The sequence below is a fragment of the Dipteris shenzhenensis genome, chromosome 31 (assembly GCF_047967505.1).
Source record: "Dipteris shenzhenensis isolate YYH24624 ecotype China chromosome 31, Dip_SZ_1.0, whole genome shotgun sequence".
NCBI classification, from domain to species: domain Eukaryota; kingdom Viridiplantae; phylum Streptophyta; class Polypodiopsida; order Gleicheniales; family Dipteridaceae; genus Dipteris; species Dipteris shenzhenensis.
Genome location: NC_141626.1, coordinates 4,519,920 through 4,538,704, shown reverse-complemented (window position 1 = coordinate 4,538,704; position 18,785 = coordinate 4,519,920). Strand labels below are relative to the sequence as shown.

The 18,785-nt window shown below is 43.5% G+C and overlaps 1 protein-coding gene across 5 annotated transcripts in view; it reads right to left on the bottom strand.

The window, feature by feature from the left end:
- Window positions 1–16,363, bottom strand: part of RUS4 (root UVB sensitive protein (Protein of unknown function, DUF647)) — a 66,433-nt gene extending 50,070 nt beyond the window's left edge. For 3 of the 5 annotated variants that reach the window (XM_087369877.1, XM_087369881.1, XM_087369882.1), the window contains exons 1-2: window positions 15,690–16,363; window positions 15,434–15,580 (exon numbers count right to left, since the gene is read on the bottom strand). In XM_087369877.1, the coding sequence (XP_087226003.1) occupies window positions 15,434–15,580; window positions 15,690–16,094 (552 nt within the window). In that variant the 5' untranslated portion in view covers window positions 16,095–16,363. The remainder of the gene's footprint in view (window positions 1–15,433; window positions 15,581–15,689) is intronic. The other 2 variants (XM_087369879.1, XM_087369880.1) reach the window with 2 other exon arrangements.
- Between the last annotated feature and the right edge of the window lie 2,422 nt (window positions 16,364–18,785).

Genomic DNA, 18,785 nt, shown 5'->3' with positions numbered 1-18,785 from the left:
CCTTCGTAAAAAGATCTTCCAAGTTGTTTTCAGTGGGAACATAAGACAACTCAATATCACCTGCTGATAATCGCTCTCTGACGTAGTGATAGTGCACCTCAATGTGCTTTGTGCGAGCATGGAAAACTAGATTCTGTGCAATAGCCAAAGCACTCTGACTATCAGTGAAGATGACGGTGGGAGCAGTCTGACATGCACAAAGATATGCAAGTAGCTTCCGAAGCCAAACACACTCCACTGTAGCTGTAAAAGCTGCTCTATACTCAGCTTCACAGCTAGAAGTAGCAATTGTACTCGACTTCTTGCTGAACCAAGAAACACATGAAGTACCAAGCATAAAATAGTTGCCATTATGTGACACAAGAGTGTCAGAACAACCAGCCCAATCACTATCAATGAATCCATGCATGACAAGTGAAGTATCAACCCCATAAAGAAGGCCTAAATGCTGAGTGCCTTTAAGATAGCTGAAAACACGCTTCACGGCATGCCAATGGTGCATAGATGGACTGTGCATATATCTGCTCAACTGTGAGACAGCATACTGTAGATCACGTCTCGTATGGCATAGGTAAATCAAACAACCAACTGCCTGCTGATAGAGAGTGATATCACATGTACCGCTACTAAGAGAAGTGAAAACCAGTCTCTAATGGTGTGGATACTGGCTTGCAATCCTCAAACTCAAAACGTTGCAAAAGCTGTTCACTGTACTTGGATTGTGACATCAAAATGCCCCCCTCACTGCTAGCAAATTGGATACCCAGATAGTAGTGCAGAAGACCAAGATCAGACATAGCAAATGTCTGCTGCAAATCAATTTTAAAATCTGCATTTTGCTGAGCATGTATCCCAAGTCACAAGCATGTCATCCACATAAAGGACTAAAATCAGCAAATCTGTCCCATGCTTGCGGATGTAAGGGGTAGCCTCTGTAGGGATGTTCTGAAAGCCAAGTGTGAGCAAATGAGAATGAATTCTCGAATACCAAGCCCGAGGTGCCTGCTTCAATCCATAGAGGACCTTTTTCAAGCGGCATACCTTGCTTTAAGAACCTTCAACCTCAAAGCCAAGAGGTTGGGAAACATAGACCTCTTCCTGCAAATGCCCATGAAGGAAAGATGTCTTAATATCAAGCTGATGTATTTGCCAATGAAAGTGGGCAGCAAAGGCAATAACAATGTGAATGGTAGTGATCCTGGAAGTGGGAGCAAAAGTCTCCTCAAAGTTAATGCCATGCTGCTGAGCATAGCCCTTAGTAACAAGACGGGCTTTGTAACGGTCCATTGAACCATCAGCTTTCCGTTTGATCTTGTAAACCCATATACCTAGATGAATCCGGGAACATTCCCAAACTCATCCTCTAAAAACACAACATAGTGCAGTTTCAATCTCACGAGAGTCACTCATAAGATTGAGAACCATAAACTCCATCGTGCATAGCAAGGACTAGCTACTATGACATCCCCACTGACGTCATCAGCGCCCAACAGTGGGTGTAGACCATAGTATAAAAGTATGCTCTCACACATACAAATCCACACACCCATACATACTTGAGCATCCATTTATACAAAGTCTTCGTACTGAGTTTCTGTCGGCACTCCGGAGGTGAAGGGCAAACTCAGCCATGACGAAGGCTAGCACTAAAGGAGAAGGCTAATCAAAAAGTAGTCCAAATCTCTTCATTCAAGCTACAACTGCTTGTGAAGTCTAAACGATTTCATTTTAGTCTCTCCCAAACGAGCATCTAAATCTAAATCTAGCTGGTAGGGCAACGCATCATTTAAGATAGAAAGAATTACGCAATACCAACAAGCCGCAACTTGGACGAAAACTTCACAAGGTGAAATTTGCATGTCCGCTAATACGGCAGAAGCATATACCTAGATGAATCCGGGAACATTCCCAAACTCATCCTCTAAAAACACAACATAGTGCAATTTCAATCTCACGAGAGTCACTCATAAGATTGAGAACCATAAACTCCATCATGCATAGCACGGACTAGCTACTATGACATCCCCACTGATGTCATGAGCGCCCAATAGTGGGTGTAGACCATAGTATAAAAGTATGCTCTCTCACATACAAATCCACACACCCACACATACTTGAGCATCCATTTATACAAAGTCTTCGTACTGAGTTTCTGTCGGCACTCCGGAGGTGAAGGGCAAACTCAACCATGACGAAAGCTAGCACTAAAGGAGAAGGCTAATCAAAAAGTAGTCCAAATCTCTTCATTCAAGCTACAACTGCTTATGAAGTCTAAACGATTTCATTTTAGTCTCTCCCAAACGAGCATCTAAATCTAAATCTAGCTGATAGGGCAACACACCATTTAAGATAGAAAGAATTACGCAATACCAACAAGTCGCAACTTGGACGAAAACTTCACAAGGTGAAATTTGCATGTCCGCTAATACAGTAGAAGCATATACCTAGATGAATCGAGGAACATTCCCAAACTCATCCAAACACAACATAGTGCAATTTCAATCTCACGAGAGTCACTCATAAGATTGAGAACCATAAACTCCATCATGCATAGCAAGGACTAGCTACTATGACATCCCCACTGACGTCATCAGCACCCAACAATGGGTGTAGACCATAGTATAAAAGTATGCTCTCACACATACAAATCCACACACCCACACATACTTGAGCATCCATTTATACAAAGTCTTTGTACTGAGTTTCCGTCGGCACTCCGGAGGTGAAGGGCAAACTCAGCCATGACCAAGGCTAGCACTAAAGAAGAAGGCTAATCAAAAAGTAGTCCAAATCTCTTCATTCAAGCTACAACTGCTTGTGAAGTCTAAACGATTTCATTTTAGTCTCTCCCAAACGAGCATCTAAATCCACTTAGTTCCAATGGCATTCTTGCCATAAGGCAAATCACACAACTCCCAAGTGTCATTCTGATGGATAGAATCCAATTCAGCTTGCATGGCCTTCATCCAACAATCATTTTGAAAGGCATCTTGATGACATAATGGCTCTTCATTGCATGTTGTAGCAACCAAAGCATAAGCAACAAAACAAGCATGCTCTTTCTCGACAGCTGCTCTCGTACAGGCTGGCAGAGGAGTGTCTTGTTTGCTGTCTTTTAATGTGTCAAGGGGCCAACGGGGTACCTTTTTAGGCTCCTGAATTTCTGCTCTTTCCTGGTCAAGAGCCCGGTGCAAATAATCTCGATCAATGATAGGCATATCAAGCTGAATTTCTGCATGCACATGTGGCTGCAAATGACCAACAGATGGAGGAGGGACAACCTCAGATGGAACATCATCCCGAGCTTCGGATGGAAACAAAGGCATCAAGCAATCAAATATGTCTGGGGCATCAACAAGGGCTGTTTTTGACAGTCCAGCAAAGGCATAGTGGAAGATTCATCAAACACAACATCCCGACTGACAAAACACTTGCCCGTGCGGGGCTGATATAGCTTATAGCCCCTGCTCTCTGAACTATACCCAAGAAAAATGCATTTAACAGCTTTATCATCCAACTTAGTGTGTCTCTGTAAAGGCACATGAGCATAAGCTAAGCATCTAAAAGTCCTCATGTGGGAAATGCGAGGCTTGCGACCCGTCCAAGCCTCATAAGGTGTGATAGTTTGCAATGCCTTTGTAGGACATCTATTCAAGATGTAATTTGCACAAATGATCGCATCCAACCACAACTTATTAGGCAAATGTTTGCCTTTCAACATGCATCTGGCCATTTCCATCACTAATGTAGTCTTCTGCTCAGCCACGGGATCCTGTTGAGGAGTATAAGGCACCGTGCATCGATGATTAATGCCACGAGAAGCCAAAAAAACAGCAAACTCCTTCGACACCCCCTGTCTGTATTAATGTGAGCAATGTGCAGCCCACTCTCATTCTCAGCCAAGGCAATAAAGTGCTTGAAGAATGAACAAACATTAGACTTGGATTTCAATGTGAAAACCCAAGTGTACCAGGTGAAATCATCAATAAAAGTAACAAAATAGTAGAGCCCCCCAAGAGCTGCAACCCTCATGGGTCCGCAAACATCACTATGAACCAGATAAAGCTTACGTGAAGCACCAACTCTCCCATCCTTGGGAAACGCAGCACGGTGCATCTTACCAAGTAAGCATGGTTCACAAACATGTTTGGAAGGCATATGCATTTTGGGAAGATCCACAACCATATCTTCCTTATATAACTTCACTAGGGCTCCAAAATTGAGGTGTCTAAACCTCTCATGCCACAAATGAGTATCTGCCATGGTAGAATCAATAGCAAAGGCATGTGCATCGGCAAGTGCAGCATCATCATTTGAACATCTGTCATAAGCATCAAGTCTGTAAAGACCGCAAGACATTGTGCCAGTCAAAACCAGGGTAAAGGCATGTGTAACATCATGCACTACACCTCACACCATCAAAAATAACCTAAAATCCACACGTAGCAATGGCTGAAATAGAAATGAGGTTCTTACAAATGCCTGGAACATAAAGCACATGCTCTAGAGTGACAATACCACCAGAGACAGAAGTAAGAGCAACTTGCCCAATACCTTTCACGGTATATGATGCATTATTGGCACATGTGACACTGCCCCCCTTAGATGTAAGCTCCAATGAGCTGAATAACTTCTTGCAGGAAGTGATGTGCTTGCTAGCACCACTATCAAAGAACCAAGCATCACAAACATCTGAAACTGCCATACAAGCATCATGAACATCAAGATTATACTGACATGTGGTCTTGTGTGAAATTAGCGGACTCATGTCGATCTTCTACACTAGAAGAACCAGATACTACAAGACCACACTCTTTCTTTTTCTTTTCAGATGCTATGCGCTTCCTACATTCAGAAATATCATGCCCAGGTTTCCTACAATAATTACATCTCTTCTTCTTTTTGTTATCCCCTAAAGAAGAGGCACCATGTGAATGATCAACATGGGAATGAGAGAGCTTCCCAGTTGAAACCTTGCCTTTACCTTTTCGTTTGTGATGGGCAGCAAATGCTTGATCACTAGCCATAGTAGCATTGCGATTCACATGACTTTGCTTCCCCTGAAGAAGAAGAGCAACAAGTTGGTCAAATGAGAAATGATTGGCACCACCCCCTGCAACCAACCTCAATGTAGTAGCAAAGCCTTGATATGAATCAGGCAACCCATCAAGGGTATTAGAAACCAGCTGAGAATCAGGCATAATCTCATCAATGTTGGCCAACTGCTCTTTCAAATCCTTCACATTAGTGAGATAGGCATCCATGTTACCACCCTCATCAAGCTTTAAATCTTTCAACGGCCTGCGGAGATAGGCAACCCTCACCTCATTCCGCACCTGATACAAAGATGCAAGCTGATCCCATGCTTGCTTAGCTGTCTTGCAAGACCGAATATGAGGGATATTAACCCGTTTCACTGAAAGAGCAATCAAGGCATGTGCTTTGACATCACGACCATCCCACTGAATTTGCTCTTGTGAAGGAGGCAAAGCACCTAGAGCAAGAGGTGCAGGATTCCTGGCTGTAGTAGTAGAACCATCACCTGAGGACTCATCACCTGAAGAAGCAGAGGCTACAGGTGTAGCACCAGTAACAGTGCGTGTAGGCCTGGCCTCAGAACCTGAAACAATATGCCATAGATTCTTGGCAACCAAAACATGTCCCATCATGTATGACCACATGGGGTAATTGGTGCCATCAAGCTTGTCATCGACAAATCATCTTTGCATGGCAAATCATCTTTGCCACCAAACACGGTGCTGAAATACAAGGCAAATGCACCAACTGGCAAAACAAATGAGAGCAAGACAACCTCTCAGACTCAAGTATCAAAATCTGCCCAAACTTCAAAGCTTATGCATGCAAAAGACTCTGCTGTCCCAAGGTGTACCTGTTGCAAGAAAAATCCCCAAAGGCAACACGAGGCCTTCCAAGGCAACACGAGGCCTTTCCAAAATGCAAATGAAGCAAAAATTGGAAAAAGCCAATGCAAGATGTACAACAATGACAGGCTCTGAAAGCGAGCAAATGAGGGCTGAAAATGAGAGTTACAGCAAAAGAAGTGCTCCCATGAGGAGGAGAGCACGTAGAAATGGAGAGAAAGAGATCCAATGGAGAGAAGCTCGTAGCCCGAGGCAAAGGGATGCCAAATGAGGAGGAAAGGGCTCAAAGAGAAGTCTGCGGATCAATTCAGCAGCTCCAAATGGCTCCAAATGCCGGCGCGCAGCTCGAGGCAGCTCCGAAATGCTGAGAAACCTTCAATATAACTGGCACGCAGCCCAAGGCAGCTCCGTACTGCAGTAAATGCTTGCTGACGCAGCCCGTACAGCCTTAAATGCAGGTCCGTACATTCTGACAAGTCCGTACAGGTGTACGGAATTCTCTGACAGGTCCGTACGGAATTCTCTGACAAGTCCGTATAGGTGTACGGAATTCACACGTGCGAAAATCCGTACAGTCCGTACAGGGTGTACGGAATTCCGTACAGATGCTACGAGCAATTAATATGCAAAAATTGCACCAATTTTTTTTTAAAAGCTCCAGAACACCGATTTCCCGTGCCAAAAGTGAAGTTCCCACGACAGAAATGCTCCAAGAGGTCACAGGTCCTCACAGATGTGTAGAAAACCTCAAAAAACTAAGCAAATCAGCAAGAATGAGGGCTCAAAAGGCTGCCAAACAGCTTGAGAAAGCTGTCAATGGCTGAGGGAATGGATTCCCAACCTGCTCTGATACCACTGTTGGGTGTTGGAAGCAATGGAAGCTCAAAAATGGAAGCACAATGGAGAAAAACGAGATGATGTAATAGATTGCTGCAAAACTGAAGTGTGGAGGCTCAAAGGTGAGCCAACATAACAAAACCCTAGGGCTAACTGCCCTAACTCGACTAAGTGTCCTAACTGACCTAGATTGTACATAAACTAATTGTACCAATAGTCCTAACTGACTATAACTAGGCCTACAAGGCTCATACCAAGGTATAAGTGGCATCTATGGATAGCCCATGAGATGGCCTACAAGAACACAATTCTTAGTCGACCGATGTCAACTCTCTTCGTCATAATTAAGGGGCTTGACCATCAGTCAAAGCGCCTTAATTATGGCCAAGTCTCTCCAACCGAGCTTGGCATCTTGGTTAACGAAGTTAACCCTCTTGGCGTAAGCCAAATCTTGTTGACTGAAGTCAACACTCTCTGACCAAAGTCAACGCTTTGGTTCTTTGGTTAACCATGGTTAATCATCTTGGCCAAAGCCAAATCTTCCTAATCGAGGTTAGGCTTACTTAATCGAGGTTAAGTATCTTTGACTGAAGTCAATACTTTGACCAAATAAATATAACTCTTTGAACATAATTAAATAAATGAAGAACGCAATAATTATAATCAATAGATGGTCAACTTGAACTTTGACCTTGGAGTATTTATAGCTTGGTGACACTAGCCGCATTTTGAGAGGAGTCACGAGCATCACTAGTCGCCCGGATGTAGGATGATAGAAGGCCCAATAGGGATAGGGTCTGGGGCTGGGGGAGGGCCTCTCCCCATCTGTACATGGTGGAGGACTTACTCTTACCGGAACCCGGCATGGGACAACAGGTACAAGATGGTGGTTGCTGCCAGACGGAATGGCGGTGCTGAAGGTACACTTTGTGGAGTACAAGAAGAGGTCGCAACAGCAGAAGATTTCTTATGTCTTTTCTTCTTCTTTGGGCAATCTCTAGCAAAATGTCCAAAGATCCTACACATCCAACATCGGTCCTGCCTGTCCATGATCTCGACTCTTTGACAAAAAAGAGAGTGGTTTAGGCATTGGGCCTTTGCCACTAAAGAGGGCAAACCAAGGAAGGGAGGGGGATCTCACTAACCACTCCGAAGGCAGCTCCAATTGTGGCAAGGAGCCTATGGTACACCTTGGGCGGACTTGGAAATCTGATGAATAGAGGGATTGTCTGCCTACCCTCCTCAACTAGGTCGAATCCAAGTGAGAGGGACTGGAGAAAAATCTTCTTGGAAGAACCCAGCACTAACGAATTTGCCTTGAGCACTGTGTTCGCAGCTCCAGGGGTATCAAAAGCCACCCAAAAGAAACCTCATCTCAAACGTTGAATATCAGTGAGGTCTGGGTGAGGTCCGAAGGTAAGGCCGCAAGCATCCAGTCTAGCCTGTGATCTAGACGGGTGGGACCCATGGATGCTTGCGAAAAGGAGAGTGGAGCTCTCAAGCTATACGTCCTTTTGTACCTTAACGGCTTGTCTTTTGAAAAGATACACGTTCTCCGGCAAGTGGAAGTGGACAAGGATTGCCTGGATGGGTCGCCACAAGAGTAATACACACATGGTTTGATTATTAATCAAAGTTGTACTTGCATGGATTTTGGAAGAATTCCTTGACCTCCCCTTTCTTTGAAAAGGCTCTCTTTGACCATTACACATAGCTAACCTCCTTCATTAAAATCTAACCACTCTCAGTCTTACTCCCATATACCAATTTCTCCCACCTCAAAAATTTACAACATTGAACCCACTATCAAGATCATACATTTCCTTGATTATCTTTTCAGTGGTTTGTATACATTCAAGAAGTCCAAAATATAAATGTCTTAATTCATGTGATCGGCAAGATCACATGTCTATTATGAATTGCAAGAGGTATTCGCAGAGTAAGCATGGATGTGCTAAGGAAGAGAAGTGTGGTGTCTCCCTGATTGTTTCAGAAACGGAGTTTCAAAATCAGTTTTCACACAACTATTTATTCCAAGTTATATTATTTCAGCTCTGAAGGATTCCACTTGTATTGTTTTTGTTCATTCAAGAATATGGACTTTAGAGAATAGATGTCTTTCATGAACATTGAGAAATACACAGTTGGACTTTATCTGATCTATGGTTCTATTAAGTGAAAGCTTGGTCTCTTAGTTAAATCCAAAGCAATCAATTTATATGGTTCAAGCATAGCTTGAAGAGTTCTTGTCAAGGACAGACCCCACTTGAGGGTAGCATGTTCTAAGTTAGCCCAGTCGACAGTCGTGAATATGCTTTCATTCCATTATGACACAGTTATATGTTTCCAGTTATCTCATTTCAGATGAGTTCTGTTATGGTATTCAGTCTTGTTGTTTCTTATTATGGAGCATGCTATGCTCAAGAACCAGCTCTTTACATGACACTATTTTTCTATGGTCATCATTAGCCAAGTCAGGATTTTATCTTTATTGGGACCTGGTTATAGAATAAACAGAAATCTTTTATGATCTCTCATGGATTAATGTGGCCAGAGTGACAGTTTTACGATTTATCTGTTAGTTATATGTCCTTTTGGAAGGCTTGAGAACCCTCCAAGTTTATATCTGAACAGCACTGTAAGGGCTTGGCAGGAAGAAGACCTTGAGAATTGGGAGCAATTGTGCAGTAAATGGAATCTATTTCAGAATAGTTCTTTCCAAAGCAATTCCAAGAAGAGGTTCACCCTACTCGGAAACCAAGAAAAGAAGAAAAGGGAAGGCTCCAAGAAATATCTAAGGCTAAGTATCTCTTTTATGTTGACAAAGTTTGTCTCATGACCTAACCCTTCTATGACTATGCAAGGAGAATATGGAAAGTTTTCTTGAATTTGTTTTAGTGAGAAACTACTCATAAATGAGAAGACTTTAGAGCCTGATGTGCTCCATTATTGGTACAATGATTATTAACCAAGTGTTTTCATTGTCTTATTTGGGAAATACAGAGCCCTTAGAAAAAGCATTTCCCCCAAGAAATAAAGAGGAGTCTTTATTAGATTGACTACAGTGAAAGAAAGTTGACTTCGGTTGAGCTGTTGCCCTGTTTTTCCTCTTTCAGTCAACACTGAAGAACAAATGCTGGCTGATGCCCCCCCTTCCCCCCTTGTGGTTTTAAAACAGTTTATGCTAATAGCTGGACTCTGGTCTTATCCTGATAAGGATAGCATTTTGATGTATAAAGTTTCATGATAATAATATAATCACTCTTTTTATATTACTCTTTTTTGCCTCCCAAAGAAAAGGACCTTCAAGGGGAGTCCAGCCCTTATTTTTGGGCCCTAGTGTGTGTGCTCTCTGTTCTTTCTCCCCCTCTCTCAGTTTGTTTTATTTCCCACAAGAAATCTACTACTGCTCCCCTCAGATTAAGCTATCAGATACTTTTTTTCCCGGTTATCTATGCAATTTGAAATCTATCTTGGTGATTATCTGCTGCGAATTGAGGATCCACGCTACTTGAAGTGATTCGTTTATAGGGTTTTTGGGCTGATTATCAATTTCTTTGTAAATAGGTTTAAATCTCTCTCCTCTTGAAACCAGCCTCAATAACGTAAAGGGTGGTAGGATCCACCTAATTACAGCATACACAGTAATTTGACAAATAAAAATGCACCACAGATTAAATCACAAGGGAGCTAGAGCACTCCTACTCAAAAACGACGACACCGATTGGCCCCAAACATTGGTGCCCCTTGCCGTATTTATTTAACATTCATTTGAAGCCAAGCGGCTGATTACAAAGGTCTCTGGGAAGCTGCACCACAGGCAAACCAACGCCCGCAAACTCCCCATCCAGCCCACCCTGTAATTCCCTGCTCAACTCCAAACAGCGACTGGCATCCAATTACTAGACAATCATGTATACTCAGCCAACCAAAGCGTGCAACAAAGACCCCAAAAGCATCCATTGTCTGTGCCACACCTGCAATTGCACAACCAAGTGCCCAACCAGCCAGACACAGCTGAACAACTGCAAGACAAAGCCCTCAACAGCCAAACTCTGGCGCAATCAATCGACAAAGCACTCCCAAACACGTTGCCTCAATCTATGGCCTCTCTGGCCACTGCCCAACAGCATAAATCAACCTTTCTTCGTGAGGAAAGAAACCCAAATCCAGCAACTAATAAGGGAGCAGCAAAAGCAGGCCTTTTTATACCCAGTATCCATAGAAGATAGGTCATCGGGGTTGGAAAACCCTAGATCCTGCAGAGAAAAGATGATTTTGCTCTGGCGTAGCCCCAAAAGCAGCTGAGAAGAGAGCACCCACGCCTGGAAAGTTACCAAAATCAGCAGCAACACCCCGAAAGCTCCAAAAAGTTTCCCTGCAGAGCTTGGACAACTGGAAATGCCTAGAACAGCCCTAGAACATGACGTGATCACCTGGCACAGCCCGGAGGCCCTGTAGATAAATTCACAATCTGGAAGAGACACCCTGGCTGAAATCGCAATCTGCAACAGGTTCCTGGATTAGGTGTGATTTCCTCTGGCAAGCCCAAGATGCATTGGAACTGGCCCTGGCTAATGGCGATTTTCCCTGGCAGGCTCTGGAAGCTCCTGGCAGATGACGATTTGGCTCTAGCAGCACCTGGCAAGCTCTGACAGCCTCCTTCTAGAACTGATTTTGGCCTTCTGAGTCCAAAAGAAGGGCTCTCCCTCTCTTTTTAGAACCCTGTACTAAAAATAGCAATTTATGCCACGCATAAGGAGGGGAAGTGGGTTGTGATAAGTGAGGGTCGGCTCTTGACTGGCCCTAGGCGAGACCTCGCCCATCGACACACCCACATAGGGATACAGGGTCTTTGAGACTCACAAGACCCAAGACCCTAACTTGTACCATTTGGACCTCTAATGGAACCCTATGGTCAGAGCCAGGGACTTTCTCGGAGTCATACACAGGACAAGACATTGTCTTCTACACAGAGACTCGTCAGAGCCTGGAGCATTCGCTACCACGAGTCTATGGGTATACATGGAAGTTTGCCCATTGAGATGAGACTAGAGAAGCCGAGGATGTACAAGGTTAGTGCGGGGTCGCAATTTTGTATCAATGATCCCTCTATGGTGTTGGATTAGGGTTGGTCACCTCCCCACCCCTGAGCCCCCCAAATGAGGAGTGCATCAGGGGGGTGGACCATAAGATAATAGGATTAGTCATGGAGCTGCCACATGGGCAGCACATGAGCTGCCAAGTGGGCAGGAGAGAGAGTGAGTGAGAGAGAGAGAGAGAGAGAGAGCAAGTGCCTGGCAGTTGGAAGCAACCTTGGAGGGCAGATGTGACATAGCGGGCAGCACAGAGAGAGAGAGAGAGAGAGAGAGAGAGAGAAAGATACCTGGCAGTTGGAAGCAACCTTGGAGGGCAGATCTGACATAGCAATGTCCAGAGGCAGTCCACACTGAGGAAGGCCAGGATTGCGCAGGGAAACCAGCAAGCAAGGCTCCGTGGACAGAGGTGCATGACTCAGCACTGATGTAAGCATGTGTACAGGTCAGTACGGAGGTGACACGTGGCTGAACAGGACTGGCAGGAGCTAAAACAGGAGGCGGAACCACCAGGAAGCAGAGGGGCAGCATGTGTCGGCTGTTTGGAAGCTATATGGGCTGGATTGGGGACAGGAAACAAGGCTGGATCAGCCTGGGCCAGTGGCTGGAAGCCACGTGGCCAGGCAGGCCAGCAAAAGGCCTCCAACTAGGGCCCCAAAGAGCCATTTATAGGCTTCCCCTCCAGTAGGCTAGTAGGGAGATCCCAGTCAGCTGGTTATAAGGGGGCATTTGGGCCTCCTCAAGGCATCACTTGGAGCAGCCAACCAAAAGCAGATAGGAGCAGCAGTTAGGACTCCCTTGGGCCTATATTCAGGGGGTGAAGGAGACCTAGAAGGAGCTGCAGACTAAGCTTTACATGCTGCCCACCTAGGCTGGCTACCCAGACAGCAAGGTGGAAGGGATCACTGGACATAGAGTCTACATAAGCTCAGAGGAGCACGCGGGCTCAGAGATCTAGAGGTGCCTGGCAAATAGGAGAATGACATTTTGGTAAGATCGGAGGACCACGGTTTGGTGGGACTCTGCATCTCTTTTGTAATCAAAGTCACCAGAAACGTTTCGAAACATAGAAACGTGAAACATTTCAAAAAAAAAGAAAAAGTTTTGAACACTGGTTGTACTTTAGTGTGCCGAAAATGTCTAAAATATGTCCCATATAGTGCTCAATATATTGTCGAAGTGCTTTAGAACCTTTGTCACTAGCATTACAATTTCACAAGAGTTCTCATATAGACCTTGCAAGAATGAACAAGGAAACAAGCAAACACCTAAATTTAAACAAACAAAAACAGAAAAAGCTAGAAAGCTATGAAAATCAACCTGAAAAACTAAAACAGCTTTTTTTATATAATTTATGTAAATTATTTTTAAATATTCTATCCTAAATCAATAGGGAGTAAAATATAATGTTTGATTAATTGATTTTTAATCTTTCTTTTCACCCCATGACCACTCAACCCATGCACAAATTGATTACACAATAGGCCTAGAACAAATAGCATTTTCTAGGCTTCTTAAGATTATAACTTAAGCTAGACTTCTCGGATTTAATGCAAATTGAAACAATAGGTAGGCCTTAATTTGAACTATCTAACGTGCATGTGAGTGGTGAAGGTATTCTAGAATTCACTCTAGGAAGTCTTTGCACAAGTATTCTCATATTAGTAGTCACCATGATGATGCTATGGTGGCACCAAAGTACAATCATGCATGGAAGTCTTACTGCAGATGTGCAGAAGACACATGGAAAGCATTGTGCAGAATGTTGGTTACACAAAGAAACACAACTCCATGTTAGTGAGCAACTCGTCATTGTGGGCTTGCCTTGGGTTATCTTAAATCAAATACCTTCTGCAGTACCCTTATTCATCAAGGGCGTCGTTTCATGGGATAGAGACCCCAGAACACAACTGCCAGATCTCTAAGGAAGCACAGAGCTTGCTGCATTGCTTGAGCCCAGAGCTATAATGATTTTCAGTTTGGTCAGGAACGCATAGCCAAAGATATTGCTACTGCTGATTGTGCCAATCCAATCAAAGTAACTTGCCATAAAACTCACCCACATATAGGTGCATATACCTAGATGAATCCAGGAACATTCCCAAACTCATCCTTTAAAAACACAACCTAGTGCAGTTTCAATCTCACGATAGTCACTCATAAGATTGAAAACCATAAACTCCATCACGCATATTAGGGACTAGCTACTATGACATCCCCACTGACGTCATCAGCGCCCAACAGTGGGTGTAGACCATAGTATAAAAATATGCTCTCACACATACAAATCCACACACCCACACGTACTTGAGCATCCATTTATACAAAGTCTTTGTACTGAGTTTCTGTCAGCACTCTGGAGGTGAAGGGCAGACTCAGCCATGACGAAGGCTAGCACCAAAGGAGAAGACTAATCAAAAAGTAGTAGTCCAAAATCTCTTCATTCAAGCTACAACTTCTTGTGAAGTCTAAACAATTTCATTTTAGTCTCTCCCAAACGAGCATCTAAATCTACCTGATAAGACAACGCACCATTTAAGATAAAAAGAATTATCGCAATACCACTAGGCCACAACTTGGACGAAAACTTCACAAGGTGAATTTCGCATGTCCACTAATACGGCAATAGCATATACCTAGATGAATCCAAGAACATTCCCAAACTCATCCTCTAAAAACACAACATAGTGCAGTTTCAATCTCACGACAGACACTCGTAAGATTGAAAACCATAAACTCCATCACGCATAGTAGGGACTAGCTACTATGACATCCCCACATCAGTGCCCAACAGTGGGTGTAGACCATAGTATAAAAATATGCTCTCACACATACAAATCCACACACCCACACATACTTGAGCATCCATTTATACAAAGTCTTTGTATTGAGTGCATATAGGTGCATACCAAAGAGTTGGGTTTCCATATTTCTTTTTTGTACAAGTTTACAAGACACGATGGAACGTATAGCATAACATCTTTGTTTTTTAAGACAAAGATATTTAATTTGCAAAGTCTTCATGCTTGAAGTAATTGAACTTCAAAGTCTAATCTCTTTACCACTGCCTTGCTGCAATTGTTTATATAAGGTTCCGTTGAAGAGAAAATCGAAATGGAATAGAAGAATTGAAGTCCATGAATTTTACAAAATTGACCTTCTAAGTGTACCTTGCAATTTTTAGCTCAGTAATAAAGAGTGGAAGCTTACAGTTACTCGTTACCTTTAACTTTACTCATATGAAGGCTTTCGAAATCCTCGTGGCCTTGTGGGTAGATTGTTTCCAAAACAATTTGGCTTCAGCACAAAGTACATCGCCAAGGCATAGTTTAAGCTGCATTTGCAAATAAGATAAATCTACGTAACGAACGATGTAAGAGGCTACTACTGCTGGCGGGTTCAGAAGACAGACTTTAGAAAACGGCAGCCTGACATCATACCCAAGTCCTACAAATATGCAATCAGCTGATCACCCCTCAAATCGTCACATCATTTGCAACTTCCGAGAACTCATTTCAAAAAATCACTTAACAAATATTAATTTTTCCCCTACGCCCATAATTTGTTAAGCCAGATACGTTTCTTAATTCTGCATAGCCAGGAGGTTTTTTTACTAACCTTCAAGTCAGAGTCAAACGTTCGACCAAGACTTGCCGTGTACATAAATCTACCAAGTCGCCCAAGTCCATCCTTTAAAACCCAGTTTAGAGCTGCAGCGGATGGCAAAGCTCTTCTTGCTCCCACCCCAACTGCTCGCAACATTGCCTGCATTCATGTTGCAAAATGTCCCAGACCAACCCCAAAATTTTTGGGGGTTAGAAAAAAGAACAGGAAGCTGTATGACGGTGGGATAGGGAAGTTAGAGAAAAAGAACCTGCGTGCACTGCACTTGTAGCGCAGAACTGAAGATGCGATGAAGACACTTCCAGCGCAAATAGACGATGTAATTGGAACGTACATGCTCAGGGACGAATAGCGCCTTTAGAGTTCCACGCACCTTCGCCACAGAGTCTTCAACCCACGGCATGCTTCGGCTGCCTTCAGCCGGATAACATCTCTCCTCTACCACACGCAAATGATGCCCATCCCAAGCATACTGCAAGCGCCGCCCACCTTTGTGTAGGAAAAGAGGTAAACGCTTCGGCGCCTTGTTTTGCTTGTGCCTAATTTCTGGCTTTTCTGTCTCCTCGTGCACCTCGGAACTAACGTCAAGCTGCGGAATCGGGCGCCATTGGCTGCGGTTGCATGGTAGTGTCTCTCCAAGAACACTATGATCCATGATCTTTGTGCGCTGCAGCTGTGCAGAATATGAGCCCCATACTAATTCCTTTAACGCTTCATAGCGACCATCAAAACTTCTCCATGCAATGGAGAAAGCAATAAACTTCTCCCAAAGTTGTATACAAGGGCTTCAAAATCTGCTACGTTGAGCTTGAACGACACGGATAAGCTTCTGGAATCAGGACCGCCGTTCACAATTGCTTCCAAAAGAGTATGCTCAATCAAAAAGCGGAACAAAGACAATCAGCGGCTCGCTTACGTGGATTCCAACTTGGATGCCACATCGGGGGCCTAGGGCTTAGTCATGCTTCCTGGATTCGGCCGCCTTGATAGTTATCTCAATTGGATTCATAGGTGCTTGTTGAAGCACGTTGGTGAAATGGTTTGAGGTTGATGCTCTATGCCCCTTGTCTCAGGTATGTGCCATCTATCGTGGGATTGTCAAGTTGCCAAGGGGGTGTGGATCCGAATGGAACAAGCGATAAGAAGGGATGGCTTGATGGTTGGCTTCTCTATCATATCCAAATGGAGAGGAGCCTTTATGAGAGCCTCGTAGAGGCTTACTTCGACGATGGTGGCACCATTTGGCCTTATGCAATTCTCCTTGCAATTTGGGGGTGTTTGATGGATGAATGGGAGAGAGTGTGACCATTAGGGCCAAGGATTATTTGGCAAGCCTATGTCTTCACGAGGTTCAATATTCATTCAATGTGGTTTGAGTCTGCTATTGTGTAGCATAGGCTGCAAGTAGTGTGCGCTCGATATGCTAGCCAAATTTTGTTTGTCGATTTTTTTTTGTGTGACTACAAGTCGGTATTTTATGAAAAAAAAAGCACTACCCTTGACATTTGTAGGGAGCTTTGGACCCTACTTTGAGTCGTTTTACTTACTCTCTTTTTTAATAGGGTTCAAGGTGAGTTCTGGCTATGCTTTGTATTCTCTTTTTGTCATGGGGTTCAATTGAAAGTCTTCTCCCAGCTCTTGACACATCACAAAAGCTTCAAACACATTCTCTTTGCTTTTCCACTGGAAAACAACTGTGAGCAGAGTTGCTTTCTTGAGAGCAAAGCTAGTCCTTAAATGCTCTCCTCCCATATGCCTTTCTTAAAGAGCCCCACCAGGGGAATAGTACTCGAGGCAAACAAAAGGGGAGCTAAAGGGCACCCTGCCTTATGGATCTATATAGATCAACAAACCTACCTGCAACACCACCATTCGTACATAATATGGCCAAGGCATTGCCAAAAAGTGTCTTCACCATACCAACAAAAACATATCCAAATCCCAGATGACCCATATCTCTTATACGCCTTATCTTAATCAAACCCGAATAACATGCATTTCTAACTAGAGGCACAAACATATTGTTACTTTTAACACAGTCTCAAAGACATCTCCCCCCCTAAAGAACCCATTTTTCTTCTCTATTCACAATTGATATACAAATTTCCTCAATCGTAAGAGCCAAAGCTTTGACCAAAACCTTGTACGATGTACTTAGCATGGTAATTGGCTGACAATCACCCACCTCAAGTACTTTACATCAATAGCTAGAGATCAACACTTTTAGGGACCTTAAGCCCAAGAAATACATGAATAAGGCATTGCTAGCATGACCTCATAACTTTTCTTTTGATAACATAAGAGTAAGAATCATTACAATTTGTTGCATAGTGAGTTGGATTGTTGTGATTAACTTGCATCACCATGGTTGCCTTTTCCATATCCCCTAAAGCTCCCTCACCATCAAGAAGTGCATCATAGAAGAGGGTTGGTTAGGTTCTCAGAACATCAATTTAGGTCTAACATTATAAAAAACCCAAACCCCCCCCCCAAATAATGCAAGCAAGCGCACATAATTTTGTGTGTGCGCATGCACGTGTGCATGTGCGTGTGCCTGTGCATGTGCATGTGCGCATATGCATGCGTGTATGCATGTATGCATGTGCTCGTGCATGTGCGTCTACGTGTGTGCTTGTGCTCGTGCATGTGTGTGTACGTGTGAGTGTGAGTGTGTGTGTGTGTGCGTGCGTGTGTGTGCAAGTGTGTCATTTTATGTGGACAACTTGTATGACATGGGCAATGTTTCAATGGTCGCTAACTCAATCACCATTGTACATGGTGATAGAGGGAGTTAGGAATTAGATACGGCTTCCAACACTTAGTAAAAATAAGCTAATTCTACTTTGGTAAACTAAAATGGGACTACAATGTCTAAATGAACTATGTTTAATATACCTCACCAAATGGGCTCTCCATGCATGTCTAGTGAGTGTAGTCTGCACCCCCAAGCCACCATCCACATCCCCTTGCTTGTAAGTGCACTTAGCCCTAGTTCCAACCTTCCTTGGTGTGTGCTTATGCCAAAACTTATAGAGACCAACAAAAAATGGTTACTTGGAAAACCAAGGCATAAGATGCAACCATGAATGTTTCATTTACAAATGAAAATGGTTTCAAGCAACGAGGCCCTACACAAAAAAGTGATTGATGTCCTCTTCAAGCATATGCATAGTAGTCCAAATTCATTTCACAGTGATTGTCAATCATCCAAGACGCAGGAAGACATTTACATTCGGACATGAGTACGACCTTTACACTTAACATAAAATTCTACTTTGCCCCTTAGCATTCTCCCTTTCAAGATTGCCTCTAACTCATATGGCTGCTTACAACATGGGAGTCTGAA